This window comes from Salvelinus sp. IW2-2015, linkage group LG18 (assembly GCF_002910315.2).
Source record: "Salvelinus sp. IW2-2015 linkage group LG18, ASM291031v2, whole genome shotgun sequence".
Taxonomy (NCBI): Eukaryota; Metazoa; Chordata; class Actinopteri; order Salmoniformes; family Salmonidae; genus Salvelinus; species Salvelinus sp. IW2-2015.
The window spans coordinates 13927521-13946684 of record NC_036858.1 but is presented as its reverse complement, the minus strand read 5'-3'; the positions used below and the strand labels follow the sequence as shown (position 1 = coordinate 13946684).

At 41.9% G+C, this 19164-nt stretch overlaps 2 protein-coding genes across 2 annotated transcripts; both read left to right on the top strand.

Moving 5' to 3' along the window:
* Nucleotides 1-5080: 5080 nt before the first annotated feature.
* On the top strand, nucleotides 5081-14889 carry stub1 (STIP1 homology and U-Box containing protein 1). The gene is made up of 8 exons (XM_024007881.2): nucleotides 5081-5219; nucleotides 6321-6557; nucleotides 6788-6986; nucleotides 7382-7547; nucleotides 7897-7975; nucleotides 8166-8222; nucleotides 13836-13952; nucleotides 14241-14889. Exons 2-8 carry the CDS (start codon nucleotides 6444-6446, stop codon nucleotides 14364-14366), a joined length of 858 nt encoding a protein of 285 aa, XP_023863649.1. The 5' UTR covers nucleotides 5081-5219; nucleotides 6321-6443; the 3' UTR covers nucleotides 14367-14889.
* A 1709-nt stretch (nucleotides 14890-16598) lies between these two features.
* Nucleotides 16599-18611, top strand: crp1 (C-reactive protein 1). Its single transcript, XM_024006971.2, has 3 exons — nucleotides 16599-16689; nucleotides 16842-16899; nucleotides 17339-18611. The coding sequence occupies exons 1-3, from the start codon at nucleotides 16687-16689 to the stop codon at nucleotides 17947-17949; spliced, it is 672 nt and encodes a 223-aa protein (XP_023862739.1). The 5' UTR covers nucleotides 16599-16686; the 3' UTR covers nucleotides 17950-18611.
* The last annotated feature ends 553 nt before the right edge of the window (nucleotides 18612-19164 follow it).

The following is a 19164-nucleotide window of genomic DNA, read 5'->3' as shown; positions in this document are numbered from 1 at the left end:
TCCAGCCTCTATATCAGGGCTAATTGTCACAGGAAGGCACTAAAAATGCCAAAGACTCAACCACCCAGCCCATAGACTGTTCACTCTGCTACTGTCCGACCCCATGGTAGGGACCTTATTTACATAAGTACTCAGACCCTTTGTTATGAGACTTGAAATTGAGCTCAGGTGCATCCTGTTTCCATTAATCATCCTTGAGATGTTTCTACAACTTTATTGGAGTCCACCTGTGGTGGATTCAATTGATTGGACATCATTTGGAAAGACACACACCTGTCTATATAAGGTCCCACAGTTGACAAAAACCAAGCCAAACTGACCAATCGGGGGAGAAGGGCCTTGGTCAGGGATGTGACCAAGAACRGATGGTCACTCTGACAGAGCTCCAGAGTTCCTCTGTGGAGATGGGAGAACCTTGCAGAAGGAAAACCATCTCTGCAGCGCTGCACCACCTTTATTGTAGAGTGGCCAGACAGAAGCCACTCCTCAGTAAAAGACACATGACAGCCCACTTAAAGTTTGCCAAAAGGCACCTAAAGACTCTCAGACCATGAGAAACAAGATTCTCTGGTCTGATGAAACCAAGATTGAACTCTTTGGCCTGAATGCCAAGCATCACGTCTGGAGGAAACCTGGCACCATCCCTACGGTGAAGCATGGTGGTGGCGGCATCATGCTGCTGGGATGTTTTTCAGCGGCAGMGACTGGGAGACTAGTCTGGATTGAGGGAAAGATGAATGCAGAAATGTACAGCGAGATCCTCAATGAAAACCTGCCCCAGAGCGCGCAGGACCTCAGACTGGGTCATAGATTCACATTCCAACAGGACAATATCCCTAAGCACACAGCCAAAACAACGCAGGAGTAGCTTCGGGACAAGTCTCAATGTCCTTGAGTGACCCAGCCAGAGCCCGGARTTGAACACGATAAAAAAATTGCAACAAAATAATAATACAACTCGTAAGCAACAGAATGGCAAAAGTCTTACCAGACAGAGTTGATTAAAAATCAACACTTACAAACAAATACAAGAACGTTGGAAAGAAGGTATACCAAAATGTGCCCAGCTTAAACAAGGGACTTAAAAATCCAAAAAATATTTGGGATACTTCAACTGGTGACTATCCAGGAGAATAAAGAAAAAGGAGCACTCAGAGTACAAGAACATGTTTCTTTACTTTGTATCTCAAACCTCAACTTGGAAAACTTCCCTGGTGTTTGTGGTTGAACCTGTTTTAAATTAACTGCTCAACTGAGGGACCTTGCAGATAATTGTATGTGTGAGGTAGAGAGATGGGGTAGTCATTAAAAAATCATGTTAAACACTATTATTGCACACAGAATGAGTTATGTGAGTTGTTAAGCAAATGTATACTCCTGAACTTATTTTAAAATTTGGATCACATGTAGGCCTATGTAATTAGATTATAAGGATGTCAGGAAAAATATGTATTTAAAGCTGCAATATTTAACTTTTTGGGCGACTCAGAAAAATACACATAGAAATGTGAGTAATAGATCTGTCCTTCTCATTGAAAGCAAGTCTAAGAAGCAGTAGATCTGTTCTATGTGCACTTTCTATACTTCATGCTCTTATGTTTTGTTTTTGCGTCTTTTAGTTTTGGTTTTGTACACCAGCTTCAAACAGCTGAAAATACCATATTTTTGGTTATGGAAAATATATTTCACAGCGGTTTAAATCGTACAATGATTCTCTACACTATACTTGCTTGTTTTGTCACCTAAACTGAAATTAACTATTAGAATTTTAGCAACCAGGAAATGGCGAAGCTATTTCTGCATAGTGCATCTTTAAGTTCAAAATAGTAATCCACCCAAAACAGTAAACATGCATTGATAATACCCAATGATAGGTGGCAACATCAACCATTTATCAGCATGTAGTGCTTTTTGCTTCCAAAAAAACAGAAGGTTGTATCCCACAATACTTTGGTTCTGAAAGTTCATGACCTTTGATCACATGGWTGTTGTAAAGGTCATGCAGTTGACATATAGAAAAGGTTATGGACAGTGGCGGTGTCATAAAACCTAAGGGTCAAACAGGGAAATCAAATCAAATCAAATGTATTTATATAGCCCTTCTTAAATCAGCTGATATCTCAAAGTMCTGWAKAGAAACCAAGAKTAAAACCCCAAACAGCAAGCAATGCAGGTGTAGAAGCCCGGTGGCTAGGAAAAACTCCCTAGAAAGGCCAAAACCTAGGAAGAAACCTAGAGAGGAACCAGGCTATGAGGGGTGGCCAGTCCTCTTCTGGCTGGGCCGGGTGGAGATTATAACAGAACATGGCCAAGATGTTCAAATGTTCATAAATGACCAGCATGGTCAAATAATAATAATCACAGTAGTTGTCGAGGGTGCAACAAGTCAGCACCTCAGGAGTAAATGTCAGTTGGCTTTTCATAGCCGATCATTAAGAGTATCTCTACCGCTCCTGCTGTCTCTAGAGAGTTGAAAACAGCAGGTCTGGGACAGGTAGCACGTCCAGTGAACAGGTCAGGGTTCCGTAGTCGCAGGCAGAACAGTTGAAACTGGAGCAGCAGCACGGCCAGGTGGACTGGGGACAGCAAGGAGTCATCATGCCAGGTAGTCCTGAGAGAATTAGAAAGAGCATACTTAAATTCACACAGGACACCGGATAAAACAGGAGAAGTACTCCAGATATAACAGACTGACCCTAGCCCCCCGACACATAAACTACTGCAGCATAAATACTGGAGGCTGAGACAGGAGGGGTCAGGAGACACTGTGGCCCCATCCGATGATACCCCCGGACAGGGCCAAACAGGCAGGATATAACCCCACCCACTTTGCCAAAGCACAGRCCCCACACCACTAGAGGGATATCTTTAACCACCAACTTAACATCCTGAGACAAGGCCGAGTATAGCCCACAAAGATCTCCGCCACGGCACAACCCAAGGGGGGGCGCCAACCCAGACAGGAAGATCACGTCAGTGACTCAACCCACTCAAGTGGCGCACCCCTCCTAGGGACGGCATGGAAGAGCACCAGTAAGCCAGTGACTCAGCCCCTGTAATAGGGTTAGAGGCAGAGAATCGCAGTGGAGAGAGGGGAACCGGCCAGGCAGAGACAGCAAGGGCGGTTCGTTGCTCCAGAGCCGTTGGAAATGGTTCCAATAGTTTTTCCAACATTAATTTRCCCCATAAGGGATTTTAGAATCGCTTAAAATAAGGGCTGTGTTTCGTGTAGGCTTACCCTGTCGTGACGTTTTGATAATCATGTAAATCTCTCTCGGACAAGGTGACTTTTATCAATATATTTGGATCTATTTACTCTCAGATTTAAAAAAWTGCTAATTTGCATCAAAGTTAAAATCATGCAAAACTACAAATCCCGGCAAGCTCCTGCACATCATCTCTASCTGACACCTTTCCTAACAGGTATTGTGTCAATGTAAAATTTGCACAAGACAGTTCTCAGAACTGTCCATTTAAAMAAATTTTGCCAATGTATTAATTACTACATTTAGCTAACARTAGATAGTTAATCGAGAGATTCTTACATTTGCCTTGATTCGGCAGTCTCGTCCAGATCATCATGGCATTTGTAGTTCTTTATGATAGCCACATTAGCAGCTAATTAGCATTTCATTTTGGGTGGCTAAATACAGGTGAATATATTGATAAAAGCTACCTTGTCCTAGAGAGATTTACACAGTTATCAAAACGTCATGCCCGGGTAAGCCTACACGAAACACAGCCCTTATTTTACGTGTTTCTAAAATCCCCTAAATGTACGGTGGGGAAATGATTGGAACCATTTCCCTGTCTGACCTCTAGGTTTTATGGGTATTATGACAAATTCTCTAAAACGACTTTGGAGGCGGCTTATGGTAGYAAAATGAACATTCAATTATCTGCAACAGCTCTGGTGGACATTCCTGCAGTCATCATGCCAATTGGACGCTCCCTCAAAACTGAAGGCAAACAACTTCTCTGGTAGAAAATGGCCTATGTGGGATCGATATTAGTCAAACGTTTATTCTAGTGTCAAAATGTACTACAAAGTGTAAATAGGATCATGTTGGTCATAAAGTCAGTCTCATCCAAAATTGAGATTTGCAAGATAATTAGGAAAAAATYTGTATTTTMCTGAATGAAGGGTACCATACAGTGGTACTCTATCCTGACAAGATACATGTCTTGATAAATTTGATTTGATTTGTCTCTCCGCCCTAACAATGGGAGTCGTTGTTCGCAAAGCGGCACGGCAGGCTGTCTAGCTCCCGCCTATCCTTTCTTTGGATTGCTGGATACATCTCATTATTGTAAACCTTTTTTGAATATTCGAAGAGGGTTGTTGACGACAACCGCCTGCATTCAATGGAGAGATGCTATGCTACTAGCCCCATGTCATGAATATGCATAGCAAACTCCAATATAAAGTGTTTTTTGTCCTACTTATATCAGTACACTCGTAAGAATTACGAAACTTATGTTCAATCAAATAAACCTCACGTAGCAAATAAGCCATACATTTTTTTGTTGACCAAATTCGACTTTCATTGACCCCCGTTAAAAAACTCCTTGCTTGGTGGGGAAAAACAACGAAAAAACGCCATCTGCTGGAGGGAGATAGATTTTCCACCGAGTTGGGTCTTCCTTTTCCTCTATGCATGTAGTCGCAAATCGGAAAATGTTTATACCCATAATGCAACACATTTTGAAATGCAGTGACCAACGTTGGTCAACGTCATGACAAAAGTGATCCGCTCGAACGCGCCCAATGACTTTGCCTTCGMGTATACTATGAAACGAAATTTCGCTTCCTGGGCTGCTTTCATCAAATTGGTCAGACCCAACCTTGCTTAGCTAGACGCGTGATGTGAGCCTCAGTTGTTGCGGAAAGGCAATCAGACCAACCCTGACTTTGATGATACGGAATCAATTAGCACATATTAAAAACGTGTATCATTTACACCCATTATTCCTCTGAATTGCATGAGCATATATAATTTGATGACATGTTGTCAAAGAGTGTATTCTGTTAGACGTATTTTCACTGAAGCCTACCTCGCGGGTTTCCGTCGTCTACATCATGACGTCAGCATAAAAACAAACTTGCTAGCTCCTGTCAGCTCTGTCGTGACAGCTCAATGGGAAAAGCAAATAAATTAGAATTGAAATCGAAAGATACTGGCACATCAACCGCCTGTATGTGAAATTCCTTTGAGAAGGTGAGGTTACATATGTTTCTGTTGTGTAGAGCTAGTAGTAGATAAATAACCGCATATTTGAGGTATGCTAGCCGTTAGCAAGCTAACCATCTAACGTTAGTTGGCTAGCGTTAGTTGTTTATTCGCGGGGGGTTGTTGTGAGGTTTGCAGGGATTTGGACGTTGCAATGTACTATACATTTGCCATAATTTCGAGTTCAGTCAACCGCAAACTCATGGTSGGGAAAGTCCACTCTAGCTAGCTTTAAGATTAGTTAGCTAGCTAAATTACCTTCTTAGCTAACCACCGTTGCTAGCCCTTGACCATGACTCACAGTTCCATTACAGTACATTTCACATAAATAATTGGACGAAGGCGTCTTCTGTAGGGTGACGTTTTGTTAAGAGCAGCGACGCTCGGTCTGAACATTAACAGTACGATTTTGGAAGCATAAATACATTATCTTTGACATCGGCGAGAAATCATTTTATAAAATAATGTTAAKTCAAAAGGTTAAGTTGATACACACCTTTATAGGGTTATGGTTCCCACACGGGCACATTTCCATGTTATACAGCTCTTGTTTACGGGAAACAGACAGAAGACAGTGGGCAGACAAACTGTGCTAATTACTGTAACTACCTGCGTCTCGGAACACCTGCGTGTAAACCGTAGACACAAACGTGTTGTCACTGAAAAATACTATGTGCTGGAACTGTGTTAAATCCGGTTAAAACGATGTTCAGACAGTGTGTATTTATTTGTTAAATGATTTTGATGTGATATGAAAGTAGAGCGATTTATGTTTCTAGAACCGTACCGCAATTGAGTATTTTACTGTTTTGGCTTCCTTGGCGTAAGGAGTAATGTTRGGCTCCTTTAGTCCAATATTAGGTTAGTTAACTACCTTATTTTTTCATTGCGACGTGGACCAACGTTAGAAAGCATAGCTAACGTTATAGTCTTGACCTAGCTAACTTTCGTGACTTGACACGGATATGCTGCTCAATTTATGAGTTGCCACAGCGACTGCACCTCATCAGAAGCGCTCGATGCAGTGCAGGTGCATTGCAGCAGCAAGGCATTGACTGTTGCATGACGCTGCCCATCTTTCGTTTGTAGTTGGTGAGAAGACAAAGAACAGACGGCCTGGCCATTCTTTCACCTGACAGCTAGCCAGCCGGAGAGACGGGGAACAGGATAGGGAAGCAGCGCGGAGCAGGCGCCGCGGAGCCACCGGAGAAGATGGCAGGCAGCCCGGAGAAGAGTTCCACGGCACAGGAGCTGAAGGAACAGGGCAACCGACTGTTCCTCTGCCGCAAGTACCAGGAGGCTGCCACCTGCTACAGCAAAGCCATCGTGAGTAGCGAGCTACCTCCCTTTCTGCCGGATGATGTAGTAGTAGCTGACATGGCTAGACTTGTCCGCATGCTTTGAAAGGGTATGACATGAGATATTGACACTGACTTATTCACCTATTTTGAATMGATTCATGTACGTATAGAAAGTAGCCTATACGCTGGACTGATGCACCCTTATAACAGTAGCCTGTGCAATATGTTTGTGTTTTGTGTGTATCCTGCCAACAGAACCGTAACCCGCTGGTGGCGGTGTACTACACCAACCGGGCTCTGTGCCACTTGAAGCTGCAGCAGCARGACAAAGCCCTGGCGGACTGCAAGCACGCGCTGGAGATGGACCCCCAGTCGGTCAAGGCCCACTTCTTCCTGGGCCAYTGTCACCTGGAGCTGGAGAACTACGACGAGGCCATCGGCAACCTGCAGAGAGGTCAGGATCAACCCTCAAGGCCAGTTTCCCGGACACAGATTAAGCCTGGGTCTTACAAAGTCAGAGTAGCAGTACAAAATATAGGCTCAGTTTGTCTTTTAAAGTTAATAAATATGATTATATGGCCCCCTCAGTATTGCAACACAACATTGATGTGCATTTTTGTTTTGAGTGCTAGTTAGAATGCTATGTGCTGCAATTTAACTAAACCTCAGAGGTGCRGAGTACTGTGTAATGATACTAAACTGAAATTGTTTTGATTGTTGTAGTGCAACTAAAATGTTCTCTTGTATAATGCTAAGATCTGTAGATGGGGAAAATAGGCCGCCTAACAGTTTTAAGCTTTTACTMTCAATGGAGAACATTAATGATATCTGGACCCGTTCTGTGGGCAGCTTACAACCTGGCCAAGGAGCAAAGGCTGAACTTTGGCGACGACATCCCAAGTGCCCTGCGGCTCGCCAAAAAGAAGCGCTGGAACAGCATCGAGGAGAAGCGCATCAACCAGGAGAACGAGCTGCTTGCCTATCTCACCAAACTCATCCTGGCTGAGAAGGAGAGGTGAGGGAGGGACCTGGAGCAACGCTCTTAGACAGACTCATACTAGTGTATGAGCAAAACGCCTGCACTGATATTCCATTTCCTATGGGGAAGCATACAAGTTCATTGCGTATGAGTTCATTGCCAGAACCCCCTTGAATGACATTAAATGAGTTGTTACATATCCTGCCCAGTGTTCTACACATGCGTAATCATGTGTGATAATAAAATTGTTGAGATGTTGGTGCAAATCTTGGGGAATAAGTCGGGTTAATGCATTAGAATTTGCGGGTGCATTTTCTGTCCCAATTCATCTTGGGATCTTTAGTGAGTGATTTAAGGAAATGCTACGTCTTTATATTTTTCTCAGGGAAGTGGCGGATTGCKGGGAAAACAAAGAGGCGGACAATCCGAGTGGCAGTGACGTCGTCAAAATCAAATCAAAACATGTAAGTTATGTCTATATCCTCCTATGTCAATATACAGGGACCAGTTGCTTTTAAAGTATTGAGCACTGGCGTCGTGTAACTCAATTTTCGTCATGTTGCCTATTTCTCCATATTTCATTGATATTGAGGGGCATTTGTATTAGTGCTCTGTGCTAGCCCTCACCCAACTCTCTGCTCTTCTCCTAAATAGGACAAGTTCTTTATGGACATGGAGGAGCTGTTTTCACAAGTGGACGAGAAGAGAAAAGTGAGTGATACATTTTAAATTAGTTGAACACACCGTTTACTACGATTGTGGTCAACCTTCAATCCAGACTAATTTCACTAAATCTTACTGATTATTCATTATCGTTAGCTGTAGCACAACACAGCTCTGTATTACTGAAATAACAATACATATTTGATCTTATTCATAAAATTTCACACAATTTCATTTAGAGAAAAACAATTTGTCCACACTGTTTCTCTGATCAGCTGAGTCTGACCCACCCCTTTGCTTTGACACTTAGCTGTGCCAGTGTTATGGTTACCAAAATAGACTAGCACTCCACCTCCTATTTCCAGTCCAAGCCGTTTCTACAGCAACCACCACCTCAAGTTGCTTGTCGAGGCTTGTTATGAAGGATTATCTGGGCCTATATATAGTTGTTGACTTGGTACATGTWATTGTCATTGTCAGTTAAGAAGACACCGTCTTGTCTCTGTCAACATTGGTGTTTCAAACCRCTATACTGGGTTGTGTTCATTAGMGCACACCGTAGCAAAATGTTTTACCGTGGAAAACGAGGATTTCTTATTGGACAAGTTCAGGTAGTCCGTCCCTTTTACAGTCAGTTTTCTATTTGTTACCTAATGAATATGGCCCAGATCTAGATGGTGTCTAGGGAAGTGGTTTTTAGCCAATGTGCCTTGATGAACTCTCAGGTGTGCTGTGAAATTTTTCCTAATCTAGATTATTATAATATTTTTTTAAAGACATCGAACTCTCCCTTATAAACGTGACCTGTCGGATGCTCATGGAATTTTGACTTGGAAWCACCAGTGAGGCTCAGATAAAACATTGAATGGCACACACAGTTACATCTGTATCGTTGTTTCAAGTCCGGTGTGCTCAGGCTGTTACGTTTGTATKATTTGAGGGACGCGCATCACYAGCAAAGCCATTTGTATCATTTTACATCGCCTGTGAGAACCATTAGCACAGGCAAGTCTGATTTAGGCTTAGCTGTAACACAGCCTCTTCCATAGAAACAAACGGAACATGGCTTTGTGTCCGTAGTGGCACCTTTAGAATGCGTCCCGGGCGCCTAAGCGACCGCCTAAACCTGGATCTGGCCCTCGGTACACAAATGAGTCATCACGATTAAGGAACTATGAAACTACTTCAAATAAACCCTATTTAATCTACAAAAAGTGTTTCACAAAATAGATGATTTGCTGTATGGATCAGATTAGGAGGTCATTACCACTACATTATGCGGCACACTTCAAATTTCCCTGTTAATCTTTTTTATCCCATCACGGTTCAAAAAAAGTTTGGGAACCACTCATCTAGGGGGTAGTATTTATATTTACATGTACAGTTGAAGTCGGAAGTTTAAATACACATAAGTTGGAGTCATTAACTCGTTTTTCAACCACTCCACAGATGTCTTGTTAACAAACTATTGTTTTGGCAAGTCGGTTAGGACATCTACTTTGTGCATGACACAAGTAATTTTTCCAACAATTGTTTACAGACAGATTATTTCACTTATAATTCACTGTATCACAATTCCAGTGGGTCAGAAGTTTACATACGCTAAGTTGACTGTGCCTTTTAAACAGCTTGGGAAATTCCAGAAAATGATGTCATGGCTTTAGAAGCTTCTGATAGGCTAATTAACATAATTTGAGTCAATTGGAGGTGTACCTGTGGATGCATTTCAAGGCCTACCTACAAACTCAGTGCCTCTGCTTGACATCCTAGGAAAATAAAAAGAAATCAGCCAAGACCTCAGAAAACAACAATAGTACGCAAGTATATACACCATGACCATGCAGCCGTTATACTGCTCAGGAGGAGGCATGTTCAGTCTCCTAGAGATGAATGTACTTTGGTGCGAAATGTGCAAATCAATCCCAGAACAACAGCAAAGAATCTTGTGAAGATGCTGGAGGAAACGGGTACAAAAGTATCTATATCCACAGTAAAACGAGTCCTGCATCGACATAACCTGAAAGGCCGCTCAGCAAGGAAGAAGCCACTGCTCCAAACCCGCCATAAAAAAGCCAGACTACGGTTTGCAACTGCACATGGGGACAAAGATCGTACTTTTGGAGAAAGTCCTCTGGTCTGATGAAACAAAAATAGAACTTTTGGCCATAATGACCTTTACACCTTTATTTAACCAGGCAAGTCAGTTAACTTTTTATGGCTGCATCCCGCTAGCGGGATCGATATGACAACAGCCAGTGAAAGTGCAGGCGCCAAATTCAAACAGAAATCTCATAATTAAAATTCCTCAAACATACATGTGTTTTATATCATTTTAAAGGTAATCTGTTGCATATGCACATCCTCACCAATGTCCGGTTTCAAATATGCTTTTCAGCGAAAGCACTACAAACGATTATGTTAGGTCACCACCAAACCACAATAAGCACAGCCATTTTTCCAGCGAAAGATGGCAGTCAGAAAAAGCAGAAATAGAGATAAAATGAATCACTAACCTTTGATCTTCATCAGATGACACTCATAGGACTTCATGTTACACAATACATGCATGTTTTGTTTGATAAAGTTCATATTTATATCAAAAAATCTGAGTTTACATTGGCGCATTACATTTACTAGTTCCAAAAACATCAAGTGATTTTGTATAGCCACATCGTTTCAACAGAAATAGTCATCATAAATGTAGATGATAATACAAGTTATACACATGGAATTATAGATATACCTCTCCTTAATGCAAACTCTGTGTCAGATTTCAAAATAATTCTACGGAAAAAGCAAATCGTGCAATAATCTGAGACGGCGCTCAGAACAATAGCCAAATTAGCCACCATGTTGTAGTCAACAGAAACCAGAAAATACATGATAAATGATGATGAACTTCATCAGAATGCAGTCCTAGGAATKCCAGGTCCACAATAAATGCTTGATTTGTTCGATAATGTTCGTTATTTATGTCCAATTAGCTACTTTGGTTAGCGCGTTTGGTAAACAATTCCAAAGTCACAAAGCGCGTCCACTATAACGTGACGAAATGTCCAAAAGTTCCATAACAGTCAGTAGAAACATGTCAAACGATGTACTAAATCAATCTTTAGAATGTTGTTAACATACATATTGAATAACGTTCCAACCGGAGAATTAGATTGACTTCAGTTGAGCGAACGGAGCTGCCTGCCTATCACGTGAACGCGCGTGGTCAAAGCATGGTCAGCTCGTGGCAGTGGTGACTAATTCCTCCTTCGGCCCCCCTTCACATTAGTCATCAGACAAAGTTCTATTGACTGTTGACATCTAGTGGAAGCCGTAGGAAGTGAAAACTCATCAATAGCTCGCTGTAATTTCAATGAGAGCTTGGTTGAAAATCTGCCGTCTCAGAAAAAATCCAAACATGAAGTGGAACTTCTCAGGTTTTTGCCTGCCATATGAGTTCTGTTATACTCACAGACACAATTCAAACAGTTTTAGAAACTTCAGAGCGTTTTCTATCAATACTAATAATAATATGCAAATATTAGCAACTATGACTGAGGAGCAGGCCGTTTACTCTGGGCACCTCTGTGCACCTTTCATCCAAGCTACTCAATACTGCCCCTGCAGCCATAAAAAGTTAAGAACACATTCTTATTTTCAATGATGGCCTAGGAACGGTGGGTTAACTGCCTTGTTCAGGGGCAGAACGACAGATTTTTACCTTGTCAGCACAGGGGATTCAATCTTGCAACCTTACAGTTAACTAGTCCAACGCTCTAACCACCTGATTACATTGCACTCCACGAGGAGCCTGCCTGATACGCGAATGCAGTAAGCCAAGAAAAGTTTAATGCTAGCTAGCAACTTATCTTATAAAAACAATCAATCAATCATAATCACTAGTTAACTACACATGGTTGATATTACTAGTTTATCTAGCGTGTCCTGCGTTGCATATAATCGATGCGGTGCGTATCGTTGCTTCAATGTGTACCTAACCATAAACKTCAATGCCATTCTTAAAATCAATACACAGAGGTATATATTTTTAAACATGCATATTTAGCTAAAAGAAATCCAGGTTAGCAGGCAATATTAACCAGGTGYAATTGTGTCACTTCTCTTGCGTTCATTGCACGCAGAGTCAGTGTATATGCAACAGTTTGGGCTGGCTAATTTGCCAGAATTTTACWTAATTATGACACAACATTGAAGGTTGTGCAATGTAGCAGGAATATTTAGACTRATGGATGCCACCCGTTAGATAAAATACGGAACGGTTTCACTGAAAGAATAAACCTCCTGTTTTCGAGATGATAGTTTCCGGATTCGACCATATTAATGACCTAAGGCTCGTATTTCTGTGTGTTATTATGTTATAACTAAGTCTATGATTTGATAGAGCAGTCTGAGCGGTGGTAGGCAGCAGCAGGCTCGTAAGCATTCATTCAAACAGCACTTTCGTGCGTTTTGCCAGCTACTCTTRGTTGTGCTTCAAGCATTGCGCTGTTTATGACTTCAAGCCTATCAACTCCCGAGATTAGGCTGGTGTAACCGATGTGAAATGGCTAGCTAGTTAGCGGGGTGCGCACTAATAGCGTTTCAAACGTCACTCGCTCTGAGACTTGGAGTGGTTGTTCCCCTTGCTCTGCATGGGTAACGCTGCTTCGAGGGTGGCTGTTGTCAATGTGTTCCTTGTAGGAGCGAGGAGAGGGACGGAAGCTATACTGTTACACTGGCAATACTAAAGTGCCTGTAAGAACATCCAATAGTCAAAGGTTAATGAAATACAAATGGTATAGAGAGAAATAGTCCTATAATTCCAATAATAACTACAACCTAAAACTTCTTACCTGGGAATATTGAAGACTCATGTTAAAAGGAATCGCCAGCTTTCATATGTTCTCATGTTCTGAGCAAGCTAGCTGTCTTACATGGCACATATTGTACTTTTACTTTCTTCAACAATTTGTTTTTGCATTATTTGAACCAAATTGAACATGTTTCATTATTTATTTGAGGCAAAATTGATTTTATTGATGTATTATATTAAGTTCAAATAAGTGTTCATTCAGTATTGTTGTAATTGTCATTATTACAAATAACTTTAAAAAATCGTCCTATTAATCAGTATCGGCTTTTTTTTGTTCTCCAAGTATCGGCGTTGAAAAATCATAATCGGTCGACCTCTATATTGAAGTGGCCTCAATCCTATATAAAATTTGTGGGCAGAACTGAAAAAGTGTGTGCAAGCAAGGAGGCCTACAAACCTGACTCGGTTACACCAGCTCTGTCAGGAGCAATGGGCCAAAATTCAGCCAACTTATTGTGGGAAGCTGGTGGAAGGCTACCCGAATGACCCAAGTTAAACAATTTATTGGCAATGCTACCAAATACTAATTTAAAGGCAATGCAAATACTAATTGAGTGTATGTAAACTTCTGACCCACTGGGAATGTGATGAAAGAAATAACAGCTGAAATAAATCATTCTCTCTACTATTATTCTGACATTTCACATTCTTAAAATAAAGTYGTGATCCTAACGGACCTAAGACAGGGAYTTTTTGTGAAACTGAGTTTAAATGTAGTTTGCTAAGGTGTATGTAAACTTCCGACTTCAACTGTATGTATCATTTTACATGCATGTCTATTCTTGTGAACCCCACAGAAGCGGGAGATCCCTGACTACCTGTGTGGAAAGATCAGCTTTGAGTTGATGAGGGAGCCCTGCATCACCCCCAGTGGGATCACSTACGACCGCAAGGACATTGAGGAGCATCTACAGGTACAGTATTCCATCCTTTTATAGACATCTACTCGGCAGAAGTATAGATAAACCGTTGCCCATTCATAGACKTACTGTTTTATCCACACTACCGATCACTTACCGCTAAATTACCACCAATTTAGATTGCTATAAATACACTTGCCGTTCCTACTCGATCAACCACTCACCCACAGGGGTAATACTATCCAAAGCAAACTGTAAACTATGCATAATAATGAAAGCCACCATCTCACAGCTACACCAATACCTCAAAAAATCGTTCCATTTTTCCTCCGTCCTCTGTAGCGAGTGGGCCATTTTGACCCGGTCACCCGGAGTCCTCTGACTCACGACCAGCTGATCCCCAACCTGGCCATGAAGGAGGTCATCGACGCCTTTATCCAGGAGAACGGTTGGGTGGAGGACTATTGAACCCCCTATGGCTCGTAGATCCACACGTCCCAGAGCTGAGACCCACACCAGAAGTGTCAAGAAAAAAAATAAGAAAAAAGGAAGTGACAGAATTCACAAACCCCCTCCTGGACCTGCACTTTACACATAGGGGGGTCACACTATGGACTGCAAAATGACAGCCATATCTCCAGGTGATTCCTCTCTTTCTAAATCGGTCTCCTCTCTCTCCCCTTCTCTCTGAATCTTTCTTTATCACTTCCCTTCCTCTGATAGTCCTCTATCCCTCAGAATCAGGGGCCATGTTTCTCAGGTCTCTCTCTTCCCCTCTATCTCTCTGCCACAATCCTCTCTGAACACATCGCACTGCACGCTGGTCTCAAAACCCTCTAATGTAAAGCTTCCAATCTCTTCTCAAATATAACCATTGGAACTATCTACCCAAGCGATGAAAATATTAGCCTTTTATCTAACTCTTACTCCAGTATTTTTGTTTACTTCAATTTTTTTTTAACATAATGGGTTAGTTGTACTGTAATGACTTATTTCCCACAATTCAGTGTTGGTGGTCTTGGTCAATTTGATGCCAAATTGTTATTTTACTTTTCAAACAATCTAGTGTGMATTTTTTTAATGCAAGATAATAGCAAATGTGAGAAATGTATTATAGAAAAACTGACCAACCAAGTCGGTCTGCTTCATGTCATTGCCTGTGATGTGGAGTTATAACAAGATCATACAAACTATAATGTTCCAACCGYTGGTCAACGGTCCTCTATTGCATTATATCAGTCCCTCATAGCGGGCAGTTATACTATGTTGAATGTATGCATATAGTGAGAGTGAATAGATTAAACCCATTTTATTTTACAACGAGTTGTATGTATTATTACAGTAGTACCAAATGGCATTCTTGTCGTGATCCAAAAAGGAGATTCGAATGATAGACAATTCATCAGTTTAAAGTGCTGCATAGAGACTCTACAAGGTCGTTTCTATTTCCTCTGTAATGGTTCAGATATCTGCATTTTTATCATAGGAGAACATCGTCTTTACTTTCTCTTTGGGTTTGAAGTTCTTGAAACCTGTTTTTCGAAGGACTGTGCTGTAATTGCTGTTATTAGAGACAAAACAATAGGTGCGTGCGCTTGGACAATGTTTGGCTGATGGCTAGTAGTACAACCGCCGGTACAGTATGCATTTGACATGACAATGGACTCCCTACATTGTTAAGCATGAGGTCTGCTCAGGTTGTTATAAGCATTCAGGTCTGCTTTGCAAAGAACGTGCCTACTTTACTATAACCACACAGTAGCCGTAGGTATTCACAACTTTAAAAATGTAAGTGTGACAACTGACTAATGGTCAAAGCAGTCATGTTCCCAATACTTTGAGAGTCTCCTATACCTTCTCATTTCAGTGTCTTTCCCTATTTTTTGATCTAAACTATGTCCCCCCTTCCAGCATTTCTAACCAATCACAACAATCAGTGTTGCAGTACCTTGACTAGGAGCTTGGAATTCTCMGCTGTTGACAGTCTTAGATATTTCTCAGTTTTTCTCAATTAGTTTACGTAAGTCCCCTTTCTCAACTGAATGTATGTGATTTTAGTGAACTGCAGGTTTTGTGTTGGGGTGAGGGGTTGGCTTTTTGAGGACTTCTGAAGAGCTTGAGAATAAACAACTGTATTAAATGTAGATATGTTAATTATACACGTGACCTTGGTTTGTTCCTTTTTGTCTCCTTGTGAAATGTTCATGTGATTTTTTTTTGCGCACATTACTTTTCATCACATCTAGCACTTTTAGCAAGGCACTTAACCAATAACCTGCTCCAAGGGGTCCTTAACCTGCTCCAAGGGGTGCTGCTTCCAGCATCTGAGGTGTGTGTGTCGTGCTAGGGAGGTTGGGAAATCGAAAAACAGACAGCAAAAAGAAGAGTTGTAAGTAAATCAACCTGTCAATCAGACATTAGTACCGGTCGAAACAAAATTGTACATGCACAAGAGACCATGAGGTTGCTGGACCTAGAATTCACCCTTAATCAAAACAGTCATTCAATGAATTAATAGACGATACACACCCACAATCACATGTTCTGAAAGTGTGTGCGCGCGTCCGCCCGGGCGTGTCAGTCAAAACAAAAAGGCCAGTGTCACCCAGACCCAATCCCCCCCTGCACACACCGGGTCCATTGTCAGCACAGCCGTCCATTGAAGTGATGTAATGGTCTGGTACTAGGAGGGAAGAGGCGTACAGACACCATGGCATTAAGAATAGACAGGCGTGACCGAGTGCGCTAGCATCATCACCTTTCAGTGGAATAACAACCTTAAATCAACATGGTAAGAGCAATACTGTTTTGTGTGCTGAAGCATTTTSTTAACAGGATATGCACTTTACTATAGTATATGATGTATTTACTACTATTTATTGTTTTCACAATGACCGTAGTAGTGGCGTGTTTTGCCATTCTGATATGTGTTTGTTGTGGTAGATAACTGCCAGGCTCATACTCCTACTGGGTATCGTGGGTGTCACCTCAGCCAATGAAGGTATGTTTTGGTTGGTAGGCTATGGAATATAGGGAAAAAATGTACGATTGATTATTTCTTTAATTATTTCTTTGCTTAACTATTATTGTTAAGATCCCAAATAGTAAATCCTTTAGCTCATATCATGTGTGCATACCTCAAGTAAAAAATTCCCTATTAACTCATGTTTTTTAAAATGTTGCGCTTCTCTGAGAGAATTCATCATATTCAGATTGCTCTCATGCCACGCTGTTTTTATACTGTTGTGACGGCAGTACAACATCTGGTGACCGTCAAGTGGTTTGGACCTCTTGGTTTAACGATTGCTGGGCTGACAGTCACGGGAACCCGGGTTCAAGTCCCATTCAGACAACACCATTAATGTTCRACAATACTGTTGTCATCTTCTCCAGTGACTGCTCTAATAGACAGTTGATGTTGTTTGTGGTGGTGTTTACAGTTGGCCTGGGCGGGAAGGTGCTGGTCTTCCCGTATGAGACGGACTTCAGCTTCGTGGCGCTCATCCCCCAAAAGGAGATGGGCCTGCGGGCGTTCACGCTGTGCATGCGCGTGGCCACCGAGCTGGAGGGCGAGCGGCAGATCATCCTGTTCGCCTACCGCACGCCCGACTACGACGAGCTTAACGTGTGGCGCGAGAAAGACGGCCGCATCGCCTTCTACCTGAGTGGCGACGGCGCCTTCTTCCACCTGCCGCCCATCACCACATTCAGAACGAGTCTCTGCCTCACCTGGGAGTCCCGTACCGGGCTGGCCGCCTTCTGGGTGGACGGCCGCCGCAGCACCTACCAGGTGTACAAGCCGGGCCACACCATCCGTCCCAAGGGGACCGTCCTCCTTGGGCAAGACCCGGACAAACACCTGGGAGACCTGGAGGCAGTGCAGAGCTTTGTGGGGGAAGTGACCGACCTCAACATGTGGGACTATGTGCTGCCCAGAAGCCAGATACAAGCCCTGCATTACGAACATAAGATCGCCAAAGGAAACATCTTTGACTGGGCCACCATCGAGTACCAGCTGAACGGGAATGTGATGGTGGTGGATGATGACTGACTCGGAGTGGAGTCGCGAGCGAACGKGGATGTGACCCGTTTGTGTGTGTCTGCTGGACTGCTACTGACCTTTTTTCATTAGTTTGGTCTTCTAGATCTAGTCACTTGCATTCCTTATGTTGTCAATTAACTATGTTCCCTCACAAAATACCAGTTGTTCATAAGAAGAGATGGACATTTTGTGATGTTTAAAAAGTCTATGCAGAAATGTCAAAACCAGATTCCAAAAGGTCCTTTCTTTTTACAACTATTTAGGATAGATACGGTATGTCCTCACCTAATGCATGCATGGTGAGATTAACCWTTTTTTATTAGCATTCCAGCAGTTATGTTAATTCATGAAGCAAGATGTGAAAATTTGGTATACTACTATTTAACTTTAACTTTATTAGTCTCCTCTTGCAGCCTGCTAATTATCATGAATGTTCAGTACAAATTGCATACAGTAAGCAAATTAACCTGTTTAGTTACAGAGCCAGTTTATTTATTGCTCTCAGCATGATTTTATTTTTGTGGCCTCATGCCAGGCTTCCAGGGATTTGTATACATTTGTCACGTGGCTGGTGAGCACTATTTTCAATGGAATGTACCATATTTAACCACAAGATGGCAGTATATGCTAGTTTAATCAGTGAGCGCCAAATAATACATTTCATGATCATGCATGGTTTCATTTTTTGATTTAACTAGGKYAGTCAGTTAAGAACAGATTCTTATTTACAATGACTGCCTACACGGACAACGTTGGGCGCCGCCCTTTGGGACTCCCAATCACGGCCGGTTGTGATACAGCCTGGATTCGAACCACTGAGATGCAGTGCCTTAGACCGCTGCGCCACTCGGGAGCCCAAATAGTGTGGCATTCTTGTGCTCAAGATTTCAATTGCTTTTGTTCCCGCTAATGACTAAATTGAAACTGTTTACATTAGACCTGCAATGTTAAAATCATGCACGTCAAATGATTTGATATCGATTTTATTCTTAAATATGAACAATGTTACRACTATTTTGACAATTGTTTATGGAAAACGGGATGAGTGAATGAAAGGTGAATGAAAGCTGAAAGAGAAGGATGATTCATTATTTCTATACTTAATAATTTAACTGCGCTTTGAGACAAACCTGCAATTGTGATGTTTAAAAGCTATTGCCATAATGTTGCCTTTGGTTATCACACTCCCTCTCATAAATGTTCAATGTTTAAACTGATGTAAGA

Bases quoted from the DNA above. Each gene is read 5' to 3' on its own strand.
- crp1 (XM_024006971.2), top strand. The intron at 16,900-17,338 runs GTATGTTTTGGT...TGGTGTTTACAG, and splicing joins TGTCACCTCAGCCAATGAAG to TTGGCCTGGGCGGGAAGGTG.